The 18,849-nt window shown below is 43.9% G+C and overlaps 1 protein-coding gene across 1 annotated transcript in view; it reads left to right on the forward strand.

The window, feature by feature from the left end:
* Positions 1 to 669: 669 nt before the first annotated feature.
* Positions 670 to 18,849, forward strand: part of blnk (B cell linker) — a 56,586-nt gene continuing 38,406 nt past the window's right edge. Inside the window, exons 1-3 of the mRNA XM_028604160.1 lie at positions 670 to 726; positions 17,125 to 17,281; positions 17,496 to 17,558. Of these exons, the coding sequence (XP_028459961.1) occupies positions 17,213 to 17,281; positions 17,496 to 17,558 (132 nt within the window). The 5' untranslated portion in view covers positions 670 to 726; positions 17,125 to 17,212. The remainder of the gene's footprint in view (positions 727 to 17,124; positions 17,282 to 17,495; positions 17,559 to 18,849) is intronic.

The following is an 18,849-nucleotide window of genomic DNA, read 5'->3' on the forward strand; positions in this document are numbered from 1 at the left end:
CACAGAAATCCATTCAATAGTTGTTTATATATTTAACTCTGAACTACATACAGTATGTATCACGCTCACAGAAACGATGGACCCACAAATGCACAACTCTGGTAAGTACAATTCCACAGTCTTTATTTAGAGCACAGAACAACTCATGGGCAGAGATGTATAGTAACAAAATAGAACTACTTCACTACTGTACTTAATTACTAAAAGGCTGTATCTGTACTCTACTGGAGTATTATTTTTTTCTCCTACTTCCACTTTTACTCTGATACATGTTTTATGTGCTGCATCGTTACTCGTTACAACTATAAAAATGTTACGAATCATTCTAAACCCACATTATCACTGCCAGAGCGGTAGATGGCTCTGTCACCAGGTTTGATCATCATTGAGCGAATCAAGCGATCAAGCTGTCTTATAAGAAAACCGCACGTGCTCCCGTTCTGCCTTACTCTCTGCTGCCTGCCTTCATTGAGAACTCTTGAGCTTTGTTAGTTTGTTTCGAGATGGAAGAACCAGAAACACCACCTTCAACACCTTCAACTTGGAGTGATTGTGGCCGTGAGGGTGAGGAAGGAGACCACCCCTGGCCCTACTTAAGTGTCCATGTTTTCATTTGTCGGAGTGAAAGACAATTCGTATAGAATGAAGTGCCTACTCTGCCTCACAAAAGATTGCGAAATTATGGCCTTCAAAAATTCACCGTCGAATTGAAAGAAACATACCAAGGTAAGTTACAAATATAATACACAAATGGTACACCGGCTTGAGCTATCAGTAAGCGCTAGATAACTAGCTACCCGAAATTTATTACATAACACAATACTTGTACTTTTACTTTCAGTACTTGAGTAGTACATTTTTAAATAAACTACTTGCAATACTTTAGTAGTGTGGTGCTTAATGAGCACTTCAACTTCTATTCAAATCACTTTTTTGATTGAGCACTTGTACTTTTACTCAAGTCTGGGTCTCTAGTACTTTATACATGTCTGCTCACGGGCAACAGTATCCAAATCGACAGGCAGAAAGGGAAAGTCCAAAAACCGGCAATGGTCCAAAACACAGGAAATCAGGAATACAGGGAACAAAGGTAACTGAGAATAAACACTCAAAAGCTGTCACGAAGGAAGCAATCTCGCACTGAGGTGAGGCACAGGTGAGTTGAGAGGACAAGGGGGACAACGAGACACAGGTGCAACACATTAGGGCAGGCAAAGGTAATCACACAAGGCGGGAAAGCAGACAAAGACCAAGAAGTAAACAGACCTGAAACGAGACAAGACTATAGCTAAGTTTCCATCCACTTGTCAATCGAATTATCTGAAGTTCGGTAAAAAAACTCATGCAAATAAAGCTGGTGAAAGTGTGATTCCATCCAACAGCTTTAAAGTGAATAAAAACCTATGCGTAATGACGTCACATGCTGCTTTGCGATTAAATTGGTATATCAAATTGATTTGAGACATTTTAAGGTGTTTCCATTTATTTTCGCACTGAATTGCACAACATTCAAGCAAACCTTTGCAAACAAACTTTTGCTAGACAAAAGTAGTTGTTAGTAATATTAGAAGCCAAGGAAGCTCCGATGGGCCTTGGGCCGAGGATCTGATCCAGCTCATCAAAAAGGTGGAACTTGCCTTTTATTTTCCCTCCGGCACCGCTGCCAGACAACTCTCTTTTTTGAGACATATATCTCTGTTTGAGCACCTTCCATTTACTCCAGAGGACGTCCCCCGGCTTGTCGTAACCTTTGTTGGTCATTTCCTTTGCGAGTTCCTGATAAATTATGGCATTTCTTAGATTTTTGCTATCTAAAATAGCCGTTATATTTTGCTTGTAAACTAAATTCAAAAAGTCCCTTGTCTCCTCGTTCATCCACTTCCATCTGTCTTTGTGACACCTGTCATGTGTGCAAACAGAGCAGAAATACTGGGTGGAAATGAACTAAAACTTCTTCTTCTTCGTTTTGTGGCGGGTTGCAACATAAAATGACCTAAAACTTAATCGCAATTCATTCATTTATTCGGCAAATAACGTTTCCATCAGCGTTTATCGCATAAGCCGTATATCAATCAAGAGAAAATCCGATGATCCATAAGGCATTTTTCATTCGATATCACTTAATTCGGATAAAAACGTGTGGATGGAAACATAGCTAGTGAGTAACAAAATAAAACAGGCAATGGAAAACCAAACAGAAAACATGAAATGAACTAAAAACATAAGGGTGAGGCTATTTGCTCCCCGTCTGGTACAAATATCAATGTATGCTATTTGCACCCCTGTGCGTTTACAGTACCTTGGCATATATTTACACACAGTTATCCATACTACACATATATTACACCTTTTTGGAATATTATCGTTGCAGTGTCCAATATTTCGCACACATATAATACATACACTTGCGTGGGCTGCAATATTTTTTTTTACAGGGTGGTAGGGGAAGATGGTTTGAAGCTGGTCAAATTGAGGGTGTGTGTAGCCAGCTGTGCAGTCACGGCAAAATATTCTCGTTCAATACGAGCATGGGTTTACCTGAGTTTAATAGAGCTTGGGTGTGCTCGCTGGGTCTGTAGCTATGGGATCTATCAGTCAATACACATACTTTATGTATATATGCAGTTTTACTGATCTGCACTGGTAACCTGCACATCAAAGCCTCTGCTCTGAAAACATTTTTTTCATTTTGACTCATAAAAGTCCACAGTGAGCATATTTTGGGGGGAGATAAGCCTGCGAGATATAGGGGAAATATTTTCATGATGGAATATCTCCCACCTAAAATGGAATCAGCTCAGGGTCAGTGAATAACAAATAGAAGAGTAGATTGATGCTGTCAGGTCTTAGCCTGGCAAGACACATTTCAATAAATGCTTCTACAGGCAAGCCAAGATGTGTTACTGAGGTATTATTTAGCCTCAAAATAAATATTTTTTTTTACAAAATGTAAATAGTATGAGGAAATGTATCCAGTTCTGCTGTTTTTAATACCATTATCATAATAATAATTGCTCGGGAGGATTTGTCTATTTTGATGCAGTTAGAATAACAAAATGAACACAACCACAACCCAGACATGATCCTCAACATTTAACGATACAGATGAAACTGAATTTGATTCCATAAAACGTGTCTTCCTGTCATCTTATGCCAGCATCTGTTTATTTCAACACTTGCTTGAGCGGTATACAAGAAACAGTCAAACATGAGATTTCACATAATCCACATTAGATACTGTAGATGAACTATGAACTTTCACATTTTAAAGAAATAGTTCCATTAGCATCCACTGGTTTTCTGACAGTGCCTTATTTAAATATGTACATTGAAGCGATACTGTCGTTACAGATCCGCTGATCGCTGTCCGATTCTCTGATATGAATGTCTGCATTGCATTGTGGGATATCGGCTTTGAATGCGCCCCGCTCTGCCCATATTGTAGTGTTCTGTCTTACAGCATACTGTAATATTTCACCGGTAATAAGACCAAAATAATATTATTAGAATAATGAAATGAATACCATGATAACATCTAAATAAATGTTGATAGATGTAGCGTTATATTTTAAAAAATATCAATAAACAACAAAGCAATCCAGCTTCCCTGGCAATAAGACTAATAATAACATTAAAAGAAAAAAAAAAGTTTAAAAAATGTGCTGACCATCACGAAAAAACAAGATAAACGTGTGCGTTTACACGAATCAATAGATTAAATTACGTAAACATTTCACGAACTGCCGTGAAACTGGGTTGAATATGAACTGTGACCCAAATATTGCTTGCATGATTGGAAAATGTGGCTGCATTGTTTATATTGCGTTGACATTTTCAAATTTAAAATAACATTTCAATAGTGTTCACTGTACACCAGGTTAAGTCTTAATTAAATCCAATTATCTATTTCATTTGTGTCTCTTTAAACCAGCCATACACACTAGTATTAATTTTCTATCAATGGACATGTTGCTACGCTGTTTATATGCACAAAATACAGTGATGTGTTATCATCTGGTATTGCTAACAATGGCTAACCCCGCTGTTATTCAGACTTGTTGGTCTGGAATTGGGATGCAGCAGTTAACAGATTTCACTATTAACCACGCTTTAACTCTTGTGTTGTCTTCCCATTGATTATAACTTGTTGTCCTTCCGGGTCAAAATTGAAAATGTACTTTTTTTTTATTCATGTTTTTGTCGCTTTTTAAACTTTTTTTTTCTCACTATTTTAAAGCTTTTTCTATTCATGGTCAATAAACCTAATTTATATGACATTATACCTTTAAAAAAAATAGTTTCAGTTATATCTAATAGTTAAGATCACAGGATGTTGACTGAACAGACTGGTTTATGTCAAAGTTTAGTCAGGATACTGTTTTGAAACCATTAAAAAGTTTTTTTCAAATGCTATAAATTTGAATAAAACACCCCAAATTCATTGAAAGTAATCATTCATTTCACCTGCAACGTTGTGGTTCCATACAACGTATATCCATGCTTCCATGTTAAATTAGGGCAATTTGGTTGAAAGGAACCCATATTTCCTGATATACATTTTTTTTTTTAAAACGAGTCAAATTTGACCCAAGGACAACACAAGGGTTAAAACGTCTCGTATAGGCTCCGCTATACCGAGTGTTAACTGAATGTAACGTGTCCATATACGCATTGTTTTCACGGATGGGATCGCCCCACTTCCCAGCATTGCACGCTAGTTAACTTGCCACGAGTTTCTCTTCACTGACCAATGACAAGCAAAGAAAACAGTCTACACCCTCCTACAACCACGATGGCCGCAGCTGATTAGACAAACGCGTCACGTGGGGCTGGCTGCTCCCGAGTTTCAAAACCGACCATGATGGCGCCTCGTTCTGAATACAATCTTGTATTTTACAAAAATAGTTCACCGAAACATGTTTCTGAAAACATTTTAAGCGAGAATAAGGCTATGCAGTTGCTGAATCTGTCTTTGTTTCAGACGAAAATATTTTCGTCTGCTTTTGAGAGGCGGTGAGCCAAGCTGGCCGCTCCTCATTTGCATAAAGTTGGCTGGATTCAACTTTTTGCAAATGAGGAGTGGGGGCAACTCAACGCCCTGCTTCTCCAAGTCCCCACAACGCTAACAGAATGCCTTGCACGGCTGCTCCCATACAAATTAATGGGAGGCGTGGAAATGACGCTGACAATGGACACACAGCAGAAGTTATGTGTAGCAGTTTGTGCAGTTCTTTTTACACCTCCTTGGCAACATAAACGTCTGTGTTTGTACGCGCATGGCACATCAGATGCCAGACCAGTCACCGCGAGTATTGACTGTCAGAGCGATGTACAACGGATCCCCGTGGTGGGATAACTTATTGCTGCAATTTGTTAACGTTATATCAAGTAGGCCTAAGCAAACACCAGGAAAACACAAAGCAGAGCCAACCCCTGACCTCAGGACACTACAGCTGCAACCGGGAATTCAACCCAAGTTGGTAAGCTTGCTAGCGACTTTGTTAACGTTAAGTGCTTGTTAGCTTGTTAACGTCACTAGTTAGCTAACGTTAGCCTGTTTAATGTTAACGGTAACGTTACAATTAACAGCTAATGAGTCAGGAGCACAAGTCTGCATTTACAGTGAGCGAGCTGACAATAGCGTTACGTTCGTATGAGTCGAAAATGAGCAACGGCTCAAACATGTCACTGACGTCAACACTAAACATTACTTACTAACTCCTCTTTATCCCCTGTGGGACATAAGGCTGCAAAGTAGTAGCAGGCGGATCGATCCAAATATCGATAATATCGATACCAACGTTGGTATCCCCGCTCTTTCGTGAAATGGTCACGGAAAAAGATTTTCTTGTTTATTTCATGTACAGGTCACGATTTTCAAACGTTACCATTTCACGAACTGCCGACTTCAGAGTTAAACTCTGCATAAGTTCTAAACCAAACTGACTAAATATGGTGACATGCATCCATAGAGATACTGAAGAAAGTTAACAAATTGGATTCATTGCTCTTTGCAGTGATTGCTGCTGGCAGTGTGAGAGCCATTTGTCTTAGTGATGGTAGAATTTCATCTGTCTCAGTTTGAATAGGGACCAGCACCTTCAAACACAGCTGAGCTGACTGGAGGGGGGTAAATAGTCAAACAATTAGTCATGTCTGCCCTGTGACACCCGGTAACACCTCAGAAACCTACGCTAATGAGACTAGTGTAATAAATTCTGTCTAGCTGACAGAGGCAAGGTGAGCTTATTAAAATCAAGAAATGAACAGGTTTTGCCATTAGAGTGGAATCAAGGCCTGTAATGATTTTTTCCCCCCCTTCGCCTAAATCAACAAACCATTCCTATTTAGTCAACTGAAGATAATTGCAGCAAAGTGACATTTAAACCTTTTCTTTTTCCCATTGTTGACCGCTGTAGCAGAGAAATAACACAAGGCACGGGCTCATGTTGTAATTACCTCTTTGGAAAGCAAAAGAATAGACGAGTTAAAAAGAATAAATCCACTTTCAGTTTGCACTCCTGACCACTGCACATGCAGTTCTTTTCTCCAGGATAAATGTAATCAATGGCCCTGCATGTTCTATACCTGTGTGCGTGTATGAGTTTGTGGGATCTCAGGGGAAATGCCCACAAAGCCTCTCATTTTAGGCAGTAAGCTAATTAAAGCGATGGAGCAGATGGTGCAGACTTGGTCCGAACATAATGAGCCGGTGAGTGGCGAGACGAACCGGACATGGCAGGACAGCTGTGAGGTGACCAGAATCCAGGCATCTCCCAGGAGTGGAGCGTCACTCCAGCCAAGAGAGCAGAGTTCCAACTGCATGGAAACTTTTCACTTTTTTTTTTTTTTTTTTTCAAGAAGCAACTGCATCAGGCTTTGTTTACATTCTCCAAACCATGTGTTTGCAGAACAACTTTTACAGGAAGTGAATACTTGCCAACAGGGTGTTTTTTATCTTCCTTTCTCCCATCCTCAATCATTTCCATCTTGGCAGGTGGTTTTTTGGTAAACACCAATTCCTCAACACCTGTTGCCAACGTCCTGTTTGCCAACTCTAACCAACTGACACTCTGGCAAGAGAGCTACAACTGTCATTACCAAAAGTGGGTGTTTTTTCCTGGATGAGAGGTAACAACAAAAGCAGAAATTCCTAGAGGTGCAGATATACTTCAGATATCTCACCTCGGGAGAGATGTTCCACGCTCCTATTGTGCCTCGTGTGAGGAAAAGGTCAAGGCCAGCGGAAGCTGATGTTCCCAGGCGTGAAGAGGTGAAGTTTGAGGATGTCAGGCTGTACCTGGTGGAGAGGAAAATGGGCCGCAGCAGGAGAAGCTTTCTGACCAAGTTGGCTAAGTCAAAGGGCTTGATTGTTGAAGACGTCCTCAGCTTGGTTGTTGTTCGCTGACTGAGCACGGCTCTGTGCCTAAAAGCTTTTCGGAATGCGAAGCTCAAGAGAGCACGCTAATGTAGAGCTAAGAGGGACACAGGAGTGTTTTCTGTGTTTGTGTTATGTGCTCGGGTACCAGCCAGGTACGGGTAGAAGCTACCATGTAGAGATAAAATATTCCCCAAACAGGCAACTTCTTTGGCATATTTGCCAGTGGATCTTCTTGATACTCTGGAAATACAATGTGTTTTACTATCATAAATTGAGAGTCCGCATCAGTTCTGCCAGGCCAAGTAGTCAAGACGCGTCTAAGCGCTATTGTAGGGTGAACATATTTGATTTCCAAAAGAGGACACTCAACCCGGCCTCGAGACAAATTCCGTCAGGCTTCTCAGAGGTTAATGAACATGCTTTATTATGCCTCAATGGTGCAAAAATAACTTCTGTAATAAAATAAAATCTGTAACAACCTGAATAAATATGAAATAATGTTCTAAATATGACCTCTTCTGTGTTAGAAAATCCAGCTTCAGCACAATATCTCTTAATACCCTTTCAATGTAATAAGATAAATAATAAAGACACTGACACATATGTGCCAGCTTTGCACACGGTGCACTCCGCCTCCCACTTCTCTGGTCCCGAGCGGGACGGTACGTGGGACTTTTTGTTTTGCTGTTCAACTGTGAAGCTGCACTAGCTGCACTAGTCTTGTTTTATGGTTGTGCGCAGGCTCCACGCAGAGCTTTCGCCGTAGCCTATGTAAGTGGCCTGATGTTTATACTTGTGCACTGGGGTTTGTGAGTGTGCGTGTGTGTGTGTGTGTGTGTGTGTGTGTGTGTGTGTGTGTGTGTGTGTGTGTGTGTGTGTGTGTGTGAGTGTGTGTGTAAAGGAAGGAAAAACGCTGCTCCGCTGTCTGCTCTGGTCCCTGTGTATGTGCGCGTCGCAGAGCCGCCCACAAGGCAGGCTCTCGGGAATTACGTCACACAACAAAGTAGCCTACCGTAGTATTGTGTGCAAAGCGCCAGTCAATTTAAGTAGACGCTTAACGGTCCCGTGAAAAACAGTGAAAACCGGACATTTTCATGAATTTATAAAACCCCCCCGGATGCCCCGGACTGCCGGACAGTAGGTAAAAAGTGGACACGTCCGGGCAAAAGAGGACGTTTGGTCACCCTACGCCACGTGTCAAACTCAAGGCCCGCGGGCCAAATCCGGCCCCTCACAGATTATGATCCGGCCCGCATATCAATTTAGCTTCACAATACATTTTGGCCCAACTAAATTATGACATTTTTCCTACATTTTTGTCACTTTTTCTGACATTTTTGTCACTTTTTCCGACATTTTTGTTACTTTTTCCAACGTCTTTGTACTTTTTCCGACGTTTTTGTCACTTTTTCTGACATTATTTTTCCGACGTTTTTGGGCGCCTCTTTTCCTATGATGGCTGTGGAACTTTTCCCTGTCTTCTTTAGGACTTTATGTAGACCGAACTGTGAGTGAGAAGACTATATGACACGTGCAATAATACAGTCAAAGATATTTTACTTTTTTGATTAAATAAACACATATGTCACATGTCTGGCCCTTGATGTGATTCTTATTTTCCAGCGTGGCCCTCTGGGAAATTGAGTTTGACACCCCTGCCCTACGCTATTGGCCCACAACACGGTTGCATCAGCTGAGCTGCAACAGCTGATCTGCATCAGCGCATCAGCTGGTCACTCCCCTCACTGCTAAATGGCTACACTCAAACAGGGCGCCCTACTTAAAGCTGCTTTAGTTTGCTCCTAACTGCTTGCTGCTCGCATCTATGCTATTCAGCTAGTTTCGCACGTCAAAGCTCATGCTTTTGTTCAGCACCAAACGTCTGGTCCTACTCACCCTGCTGATTGCCATGACTTCCACCGCTGTTGATGATGATTCCTGGCAAATCGACTCCTCCGATGACACTCCATTGCCGCTACAACCAGGCCGGGGGCAGGATGTCTTCCCGGTTGACAACACCACTGTCCGTCGAAGCTCCCGGCAGTCGGGGAAGCTTCCGGTGGTCGGCGAGTCAAACCTTGAATCCTCCCAGCATTGGCGATTGGCCTGTGCCTAAGATACTAGCAACCTTGTTCAATAACAATATCCAGCCTCCGAGTGGTGCATCTCACAAGGATTTATTTGTCCTCCTCTGTGTCTCTCTGGTTGTTCCACCGGCCCACATCCTGCCAGTGCCTCCTCCCCACTCCTCCGTGAAAAAGCACGCTAAGAAATGGCAAAATCCTGAGACGGCCGGCAGGCCTACTGCACACAAATTGGCCGGTGGCCATGTTCGTCCAGGCCCAAGCGCATCTCCAGCAGGTGACCCAGTGCTTATGGCGCTGTCCGACATTCAATCTTCCCTCCTCGATATGGCTGCCAGAATTTCAACGCTGGAAGACGACTCCACCGGCAGGCCTTCTTGTTCATCGACCCTCATTTCCGCTCCAGCGGCCTCCACCATCTCCGACCAGCGACACCACCATCACCAGCCTCAGCCTGATGACGTCACCCCAGAGTTATTTCCCAGGAGGATCTTGGCGACCGCTGTACCCCTATCCACGGGCCCGCATCAGCTAAGGAGACAGATTTTTACAGGTAACAACTGCTGGGCTCTGAGCTGTGCGAGCGGTGTGTTGTAGACTGTGGCGACATATCCGTCGTGTTAAAAGATTGGGACCCTAGACTGTTTAAAACTCTGACCTTTCCCCGAGTTCTGCGTTGCCTTGGATGTAATTTGTGAAGTTTATCCGGCTCGTAGAGCCTAACCTGACACTTATCTTGCCATTATTTCCGACCTAGCTCTCTCTTATGGTGGTACTTTATTTTATGAGTATCATAAGTCCTTTTCTGCAAAAGCTGCAATGTCCATTCAACGCTTCCATCAAAGACTGGACTGGTCCGTGGTCGACCTTGCGCTTAGAAGTAGACAAAACTTTCTAAAATTTCCTTCAGGATGAATAAAGTATCTATCTATCTATCTATCTATCTATCTATCTATCTATCTATCTATCTATCTATCTATCTATCTACTTCACAGGGCACCAAGCCCTGTCATGCTCCATCTGTGGCTCTTTCACACACTCTACTTCCCTGTGCTCTAAAACTACCACTCATCTGTCCCATCCTGGCCTGAGCCGTAATTCTGGCTCCGAGGTGACTAGATTTAGTACTCCTATTTGCCACAATTTTAATGAGAATATTTGTAAGATGTATAACTGTAAATATCTTCATGTCTGTAGCTACTGTCGGGATGCGCACCCAAAGTCTGTGTGTCCGAGGAGAACCCGTTTCATGAAAGCAGAGCGAAAGAAATAAACGTAAACTCCCGTCAACGTTCTTAGGCTGGGAATGGCATCGAGAAGGCATTCAAACAGACGTTTTGTGAATTATTTGACTGGTCTTGTTCAAAGTCTTCAATAACGAATGGTCTGGCAAACCTACATTAAAAAGGTATGACTCAGCTTAGGTCTTATTTCACCACTTTTCGTGCTACTTATTTGTAGCTGCTCTGCCTGTTAATATATCATGTGTAAGTGCTTTTATAATCTACTGCTTTGAGACTTACAAAAAAAAGAAAAAAAAGAAAAGCAGCCTAGGCTACGGTCGCTGGCATCCAATTCCATCTGAGCTGCCTGGATCCATCCGCTACCAGTATTCTGGAAAATCATCCATATTACCTTTAGTTAAACAACTTATATCTCAATTGAGGAAAGGGTGTTTTGGGCCTTACAGAGATCAAATGTTAGAGACAGTCATTCTCACAGCTTTCTTTGGTTTTCTAAGGGGTGGCAAAAAAATTTCACACACTTGTTCCTTTGACCCAAATCACAATCTCACCAATTCTGATGTTCTCAATTAATGATCACCATTTCACCTTGTTTCTCGAACACTCCAAACAGAAATAGTGGATGCATAGTTGTTTGTATCTCAGAGTCTAATACTGTCTTTTGTCCTATCTTCCATGCTGACCTACTTGAGGAGCTGTCCTCCTGCTGGTCCGCAGGAGCTGCTGTTTGTCAAGCAGGCAGGAAAACCAATGTCCAGAGCCTGGTTTGCATCTCACCTATGCCTGTGGACTGCCTCCGGACCGTTATACAGCTCATTCCCTGCGCATAGGGGCCGTAACTACTGCAGCGGCATCCGCTCCTGTTTCAACCCTAAAAGCTGTGGGGCAATGGAATTTTGCTGCATATGAACGTTACCTTCGACCTGACGTTCGCTCTATTCTTGATGCTTAGAAAGCTATGGCTCTAATCCCTGATCAGTTTAGACCAATAATCAAATCAGTACTTTTTGCCTCATCTGGTTAAATTTTATTATGTGAAACAATCTAAATGAGGACATTCATCAAATCTAGATACGCTTAAAGGCTACTTAATTTCATCCTCTTGTTTAATTTTATCACAAGTGGATTGCCTGGTATGGTCTGTTTGGGGGGAATAGTTTAGCTCTCCCAGTCCTAAACTGTGTGAGCATCCCCTAATGCTGCTGCAGCTTAGGAAATTGTTGAATAAATTATGAATAAAATTTGGCGGTATGGCTCTGTTCAGAGGAGTCCCCTGACCTTTCATGACCACCATGAAAGAGCAGAGTCAGGGACTCCTCTGAACAGAACCATACCGCCAAATTTTATTCATAATTTATTCAACAATTTCCTAAGCTGCAACAGCTGGTCTGCATCAGCTGGTCACTCCCCTCGCTGCTAAATGGCTACACTCAAACAGGGCACCCAACTTAAAGCTGCTTTAATTTGCTCCTAACTGCTTGCTGCTCACATCTATGCTACCCACCTCCTCCCCTGCTCCACCTTGTCGTGTATAACAACATTCTGCGCATAAACAGGACAGGCCGCAACAGAACTCTGGGTATCCTTTCCAATGGCAAGCCACCAAAACCGCCTGCAAAGTAAAGCCATGGTACGAGCCATGCCTGGGTGACAAGCCATCTTGTTGGCGTGTGCCCACTGGAGCACAGCAGAACGGGCAGACTCGGGCACAAACACACAATCAGGCAGACCATTACTGGGACCGGGATGAGTCCGAAGGGCCGCCTTAACCTCCTCCTCGATCCTCCAGGTAACAGCTCCCACGACGATGTCCCGGGGAAGAATGGTCTCAGGTTTGGCCCCACTCTCCTCAGCTTTAGAAAACACCCGGGACATCTTGCCATTCCGCGAGCCTGGTGGAAAGGTGAGAAATAAATGAAAACGTCCAAAAACAAGGCTCACCTGACTTGACGGGAGATGAGACGTCTGGCAGATTGCACGTATGCAAGATTCTTGTGGTCAGTCCTAACGACAAATGGCTGCTCAGCTCCCTTCAGCCAGTACCACCACTCCTCCAAGGCGAGTTTGACAGCGAGTCGTTCCCAGTTCGTAGTTCCTTTCAGCTGGAGAGAGACGACAAGAAAAGAAGACACATGGATGCAGCTTACCATCAGTGGAGCTTTGCTGGGACAGGTTGGCGCCAACCCCCACATCAGAAGTGTCCACTTCCACTACAAACTGACAGGAGATGTCAGGCTGAGTGAGGATGGGTGCATTGGTGAACCGGTTCTTCAACTCCAAGAAGGATTTGTCCGCCTCAGGATTCCAGCCGAATGATCTGGCACTTGACGTCAGGGCAATTAACGGGGCGGCACCCCGGCTGTAATCACGGATGAACCATCGATAGAAATTTGCAAACCCCAGGAACCTCTGGAGCTGCAATATCGTATTGGGCTGAGGCCAGTCTAGGACCGCCCTAACCTTCTCCGGGTCCATCTTAACTTGTTCCTTCGAGACGATTTATCTGAGGAAGGATGTAGTGTGGGCGTGGAATTCACACTTCTTTGCTTTCACAAAGAGACGATTCTCCAATCATCGCTTGACATGCTGCGTATGGCTAAGAAGGTCCTCAGAGAAAATGAGAATGTCATCCAGGTAAACAAATACAAAGCGACCGATCATATCTCTCAGACATAATTTACCATACTCCGGAACACTGCAGGGGCATTGCTAAGTCCAAACGGCATGACCTGATACTCAAAGTGGCCCATGGGTGTATTGAACCCCGTCAACCATTCGTCCCCCTCTCTTATACGAAAAAAGATGATACGCATTGTGTAAATCGAGCTTGGTGAACACAGTAGCACCCTGCAGGGAGTCGAAAGCAGAGTTTATCAAAGGCAGAGGGTATTTTGATTGATTGGGTTCTTGATTGTAATGTCATTTAACCCCTAGTAATCAATACAAGGCCGAACGGAGCCATCTTTCTTACTCACAAAGAAAAACCCCACCCCCAGAGGTGATGACAAGGGATGAATGAGGCCAGCAGCTAGGGACTCCTTAATGTAGGAAGCCATGGCTTTGCGTTCCGGACGAGAGATGCTGTATAAGCGTCCTTTGGGATAGGCAGCTCCAGGGATCAGGTTAAGTCATACGGTCGGTGGGGGGGAAGAGACAGAGCCTTCTGTTTGCTGAACACTTCACCAAAACCAAGATAGACTTCAGGAACCAGGGACAAATCCGAGGGGGCAGAGTTAATGACCTGACTGGAAACAGAATGGGAACCGGCAGTCTTAAGGCAGTTAGCATGACAATCAATACTCCAACTAGTTACCTTGCCTGTCACCCAATCGAACATGGGGTTGTGTTCCCTCAGCCAGGGATAACCAAGAACCAGGGGAGCGCGGGAAGAGGGCAGGATGAAGAAGGAGATGACCTCCGAGTGATTTCCTGACAACAGCATCTTCACGGGTTGAGTTTTCATGGTAATACGTGCCAGTTGTCTGCTGTTAAGAGTGGTCCTCCTTCATTGGCCTCCGGTAGTTGCTCCTTGGAAAGCCCCAGCTGTTCCACGAGATCGCCATCCATAAAACTGTCATCCGCCCCTGAATCGACCAAAGCCTTAATCTCAACAGATAGATTAGAGTTAATGAGGGTGGCAGGAAAACGGGGTCTGGTTGGGTTATTGGGAGACTGAGGTTGGCTGGCTAAAAGACCTCCCACACTTAGCAAGCCTGGGAGTTTACAGGAGGAGATGTAATGGCTCAGGTTACTGCAGTAGAGGCAGCTGTTGGTCTTAAGTCTACGCTGGCGCTCCTCCACAGATAACCTGTGTCGTCCCACCTGCATGGGTTCAGGATCAGATGACTTAACCTCTCCTTTAATCTCGTGGGGTGTCAAATGACCAGTAAACTCTGGTCTACAGTATTCCCAGACTTGGATGGCAACAGAGTCGGTGACTCGTTGGAAGACCCCCATCGTCTCTCCCTCCTTCTCTCTCGGCATCTGTTATCCACCCGAATAGGCAACGCTACCAGCTCGTCAAGGTCTCTAGGCTCAGGATAAGAAATGATTTAATCTTTAACTTGCTCAGTCAACCCCTGATTAAACACATCCTGTAGTGACTCCTCATTCCACCCACTCTCCACAGCCAATGTCCTGAATTCAATTACATACTCTGCTACGCTGCAGCTAGGGACTCCTTAATGTAGGAAGCCATGGCTTTGCGTTCCGGACGAGAGATGCTGTATAAGCGTCCTTTGGGATAGGCAGCTCCAGGGATCAGGTTAAGTCATACGGTCGGTGGGGGGGAAGAGACAGAGCCTTCTGTTTGCTGACAATCAATACTCCAACTAGTTACCTTGCCTGTCACCCAATCGAACATGGGGTTGTGTTCCCTCAGCCAGGGATAACCAAGAACCAGGGGAGCGCGGGAAGAGGGCAGGATGAAGAAGGAGATGACCTCCGAGTGATTTCCTGACAACAGCATCTTCACGGGTTGAGTCCCACCTGCATGGGTTCAGGATCAGATGACTTAACCTCTCCTTTAATCTCGTGGGGTGTCAAATGACCAGTAAACTCTGGTCTATTCCCAGACTTGGATGGCAACAGAGTCGGTGACTCGTTGGAAGACCCCCATCGTCTCTCCCTCCTTCTCTCTCGGCATCTGTTATCCACCCGAATAGGCAACGCTACCAGCTCGTCAAGGTCTCTAGGCTCAGGATAAGAAATTATTTAATCTTTAACTTGCTCAGTCAACCCCTGATTAAACACATCCTGTAGTGACTCCTCATTCCCCAATTCACCCACTCTCCACAGCCAATGTCCTGAATTCAATTACATACTCTGCTACGCTGCAGGCTCCCTGGCGGAGAGAAAAAAGTTGTTTAGCTGCATCCTTACCTCGGACGGGGTAGTCAAAAAGCTTCCTCATCTCCGCCGTGATCTCCTGGTATGAGACCATGCAGGGATCCTGTCGTTCCCACAGGGCTGAAGTCCACTCCAGAGCCTTCCCACGGAGCAGACCAATCACAAAGGCTATCCGAGCTTTGTCTGTGATGTAGGAGTTGGGTTGCAGGTCAAACACACTGTATGAGGAACGAACGACACTTTCCCAAATCCCCCTCATACCTCTCGAGTGTTGGAACCTTGGGCTCCTGGAACGAAACAGATCCAGGGACAGCAGGCATGGGGGGTGAAGTAGGTGGAGGAGAGACTGCTGGGACACTGAGCTGAGCCTGGATTCTCGACAGACTGGTAGATAGGGTTTGTATGGAAGGCGTTATCTCGTGTAGTGCCGTGCTGTGCCGCCCCAACATATCTCCTTGCTGGGAAATGGCATGGCGAACCAGGTCCAGGTCCGCTGGGTTCATCTTGGCTGGATTGTTCTGTCACGATTTTCTAGATACAGAACCCAAAAGCAGACCAGGACAAGGTAAGTGAAAAAAGGTGAGTATTTATTTGGTAAATCTGAACGTGGAAGCAGGTGAGTCCAGGTGATGGGGCAGAGGGAGGGAGTGAGTTGGCTGGAGGGGAAGAGCAGGTCCCATGGTTGAGGGAGCAGGCGGCCAGGCAGAGGTGGAGAGAATTTCCCAGGTGAAACTGCAGACAAAGAAATAGGAGGCAGATTAGCAACAGGCAAAATCAACTGGACAGCAGAGCTAACTCTCAAAAGATTAAAGCTGATACGCAGGCACAACATACTGGTTTGGCTAACGATCCGGCAGGGAATGGATGTCAGGTCACAGCTTTTATGGTGTAGAGGTGATGATCAGGACTGGGTGTGCAGATTGCAGATTGCTGATGAGACACAGGTGTGGGTAGTTGCAGAATCTCCCGCCTTGCTTTGTAGCCAGGCAACCAGACGTTCACGAAAACTCAGGCAGAAAGCTGGTCAACACACATCACAATGATTGGGATGTCTACTTGGATGCAACGTTGTCCTCCCTGCGATCAAAGATTAATCCATCAACAAAGTACAGTCTGTTGATGTTAATGTATGGACGAGAGGCAAGACGGCGCACGCCGTTTTGAGATTCAACGCCCGTAATGTTGACCCTCCAGCAATCTACCCTGAACCGTACCACTATATCCCAGAGATGGTCCTACAAAACATTTCTAACATTAGAACATCTCCACAAAGCTAAACTCCCTCTACACAATTAAAAGACACTTTACGAGGTATGTAACTTCCCCAGTTACATAAATGAACAATAAATCCCTCTGACTCTGCTTGGCTGTAAATGAGGAGGTGAAAGTTGAGTCACTCTCTGTTATGACACTTTGGTTTCTTAATACTTTTTTTTATACATAACTTTGAGGAAGTCCCTGCTTTCCTATTGCCGATGCCTCAATGCAATCTTGGAGACAAAGGTAGACATCTCAAACGTACCATGATTTGAGGTGATCTCCCTGTGTGTACCTCTCCCTGTTGCAGCTGGCTGGTGTGTTGGAACCACGGTGTGTGAAGGCTCAGTCTGTAACTGTACTTCCAAAGGCACACTTCTGCTCCCAGAGAGAGAAAAATGAACCTGCCGTCCAGAGAGGAGTGTGAGGGTTGGGACTCGGCGCAGGTGGCCTTCTTTATGTGCAAGGTGAGTACAAGTCAGAAAACCAATGGATGCTAATGGGACTATTTCTTTAAAATGTCAAAAAAATCACAGTTCATCTGGCTAATGTGAATTATGTGAAATCTCATGTTTGACTATTTCTTGTCATTCATACGGTTTTGTATACTGCTCAAGCAAGTGTTGAAATAAATGTAAATGTAACAATCAGGAGAGTGAACCAATATGTACTGCCCCTCAGAACAACATGCAAGAATGTGCTGCCACCGTAAACAGACTGAAAATGAATGGACAAAGACTTCTGGTGAGTTAGTGCCTCACATTTTTCTTGTTTCACCTGAAGTTTTCCAGAAAATACTCGTTGTGTCTGTCTTGCAGTCACATAATCTACTAATTTGTTGAGGCTCACGTCTGGGTTGTGGTTGCGTTCAGTTTGTTATTCTAACTGCATCAAAATAGACAAATCCTCCAGAGCAATTATTATGATTATGGTATAAAAAAAAGAACTACATTTCATTTGGCTACATTTCCTCTAGCTATTTGTGTCCGTTTAGCTAAAGAAAAAATAAACCGTTATAAAAGTTGGTGAAAACCTAGTTTACAATGCCAAACATTTTTTATCCATGTTAAGATAGCTGAATCTTAAACATTTAAAAATGCTATTTATTGAATATACTTTACTATGAATCTTAAATTGTACTGCAACTCTGAAAATTTCCAACATTGTAAAACAGAGGACAGTTTACTGGATATGAAGTGTGACTAGTGTAAATTCACTCCCTTGTATTACTTCCCGCACTCTTGCGGTGTGTAATCATTTGCTCTCAAAATATGGAAGTGAGTACATCAGTTGCAACTTCTGCTTTGTCATCATCCACATTGTGTGTCACTGTGTGAGGCCCTTCTGAGGTCTCCGAGAGGCACACTGACACGAGTGCAGGTGCAAACTGTGAGAGAGCAAGAACTGTAATATCAAACTCAGGAATAATAAATCTGTGGCCCGAAGTATCATTACATCTGCTTCAGTCATGAGTGTTGGATGGGAACTGCCTAAGAGGATTACATGCAGTGAAAAAACTGAAGCATGGGTTTATAGCTTCCTAATATTTAGTAATTTCAGGCTAAATAATACCTCAGTAACACACCCTGGCTTGCCTGTAGAAGTATTTATTCAAATGTATTATCATTGGCCATTTTTAAACACTTCTTGCCAGGCTAAGAAATGACAGCATCAATCTACTTTTCTATTTGTTATTCACTGACCCTGAGCAGATTCCATTTTAGGTTGGAGATATTGTATCGTGGAGAGATTTCCCCTATATCTCGCAGGCTTATCTCACCCAAAATATGCTCACTGTGGACTTTTATGAGTCAAAATGAAAAAACAGTTTTCAGAGCAGAGGCTTTGATGTGCAGGTTACCAGTGCAGATCTGAAAAATGCATATGTACATAGAGTATGTGTATTGACTGATAGATCCCATAGCTACAGACCCAGCGAGCACACCCGGGCTCTATTAAGCTCAGGTAACAAACGCTCGTATTGAACGAGAATATTTCACAGTGACTGCACAGCTGGTTACCCGCACCCTAAATT

This window comes from Perca flavescens, chromosome 17 (assembly GCF_004354835.1).
Source record: "Perca flavescens isolate YP-PL-M2 chromosome 17, PFLA_1.0, whole genome shotgun sequence".
Taxonomy (NCBI): domain Eukaryota; kingdom Metazoa; phylum Chordata; class Actinopteri; order Perciformes; family Percidae; genus Perca; species Perca flavescens.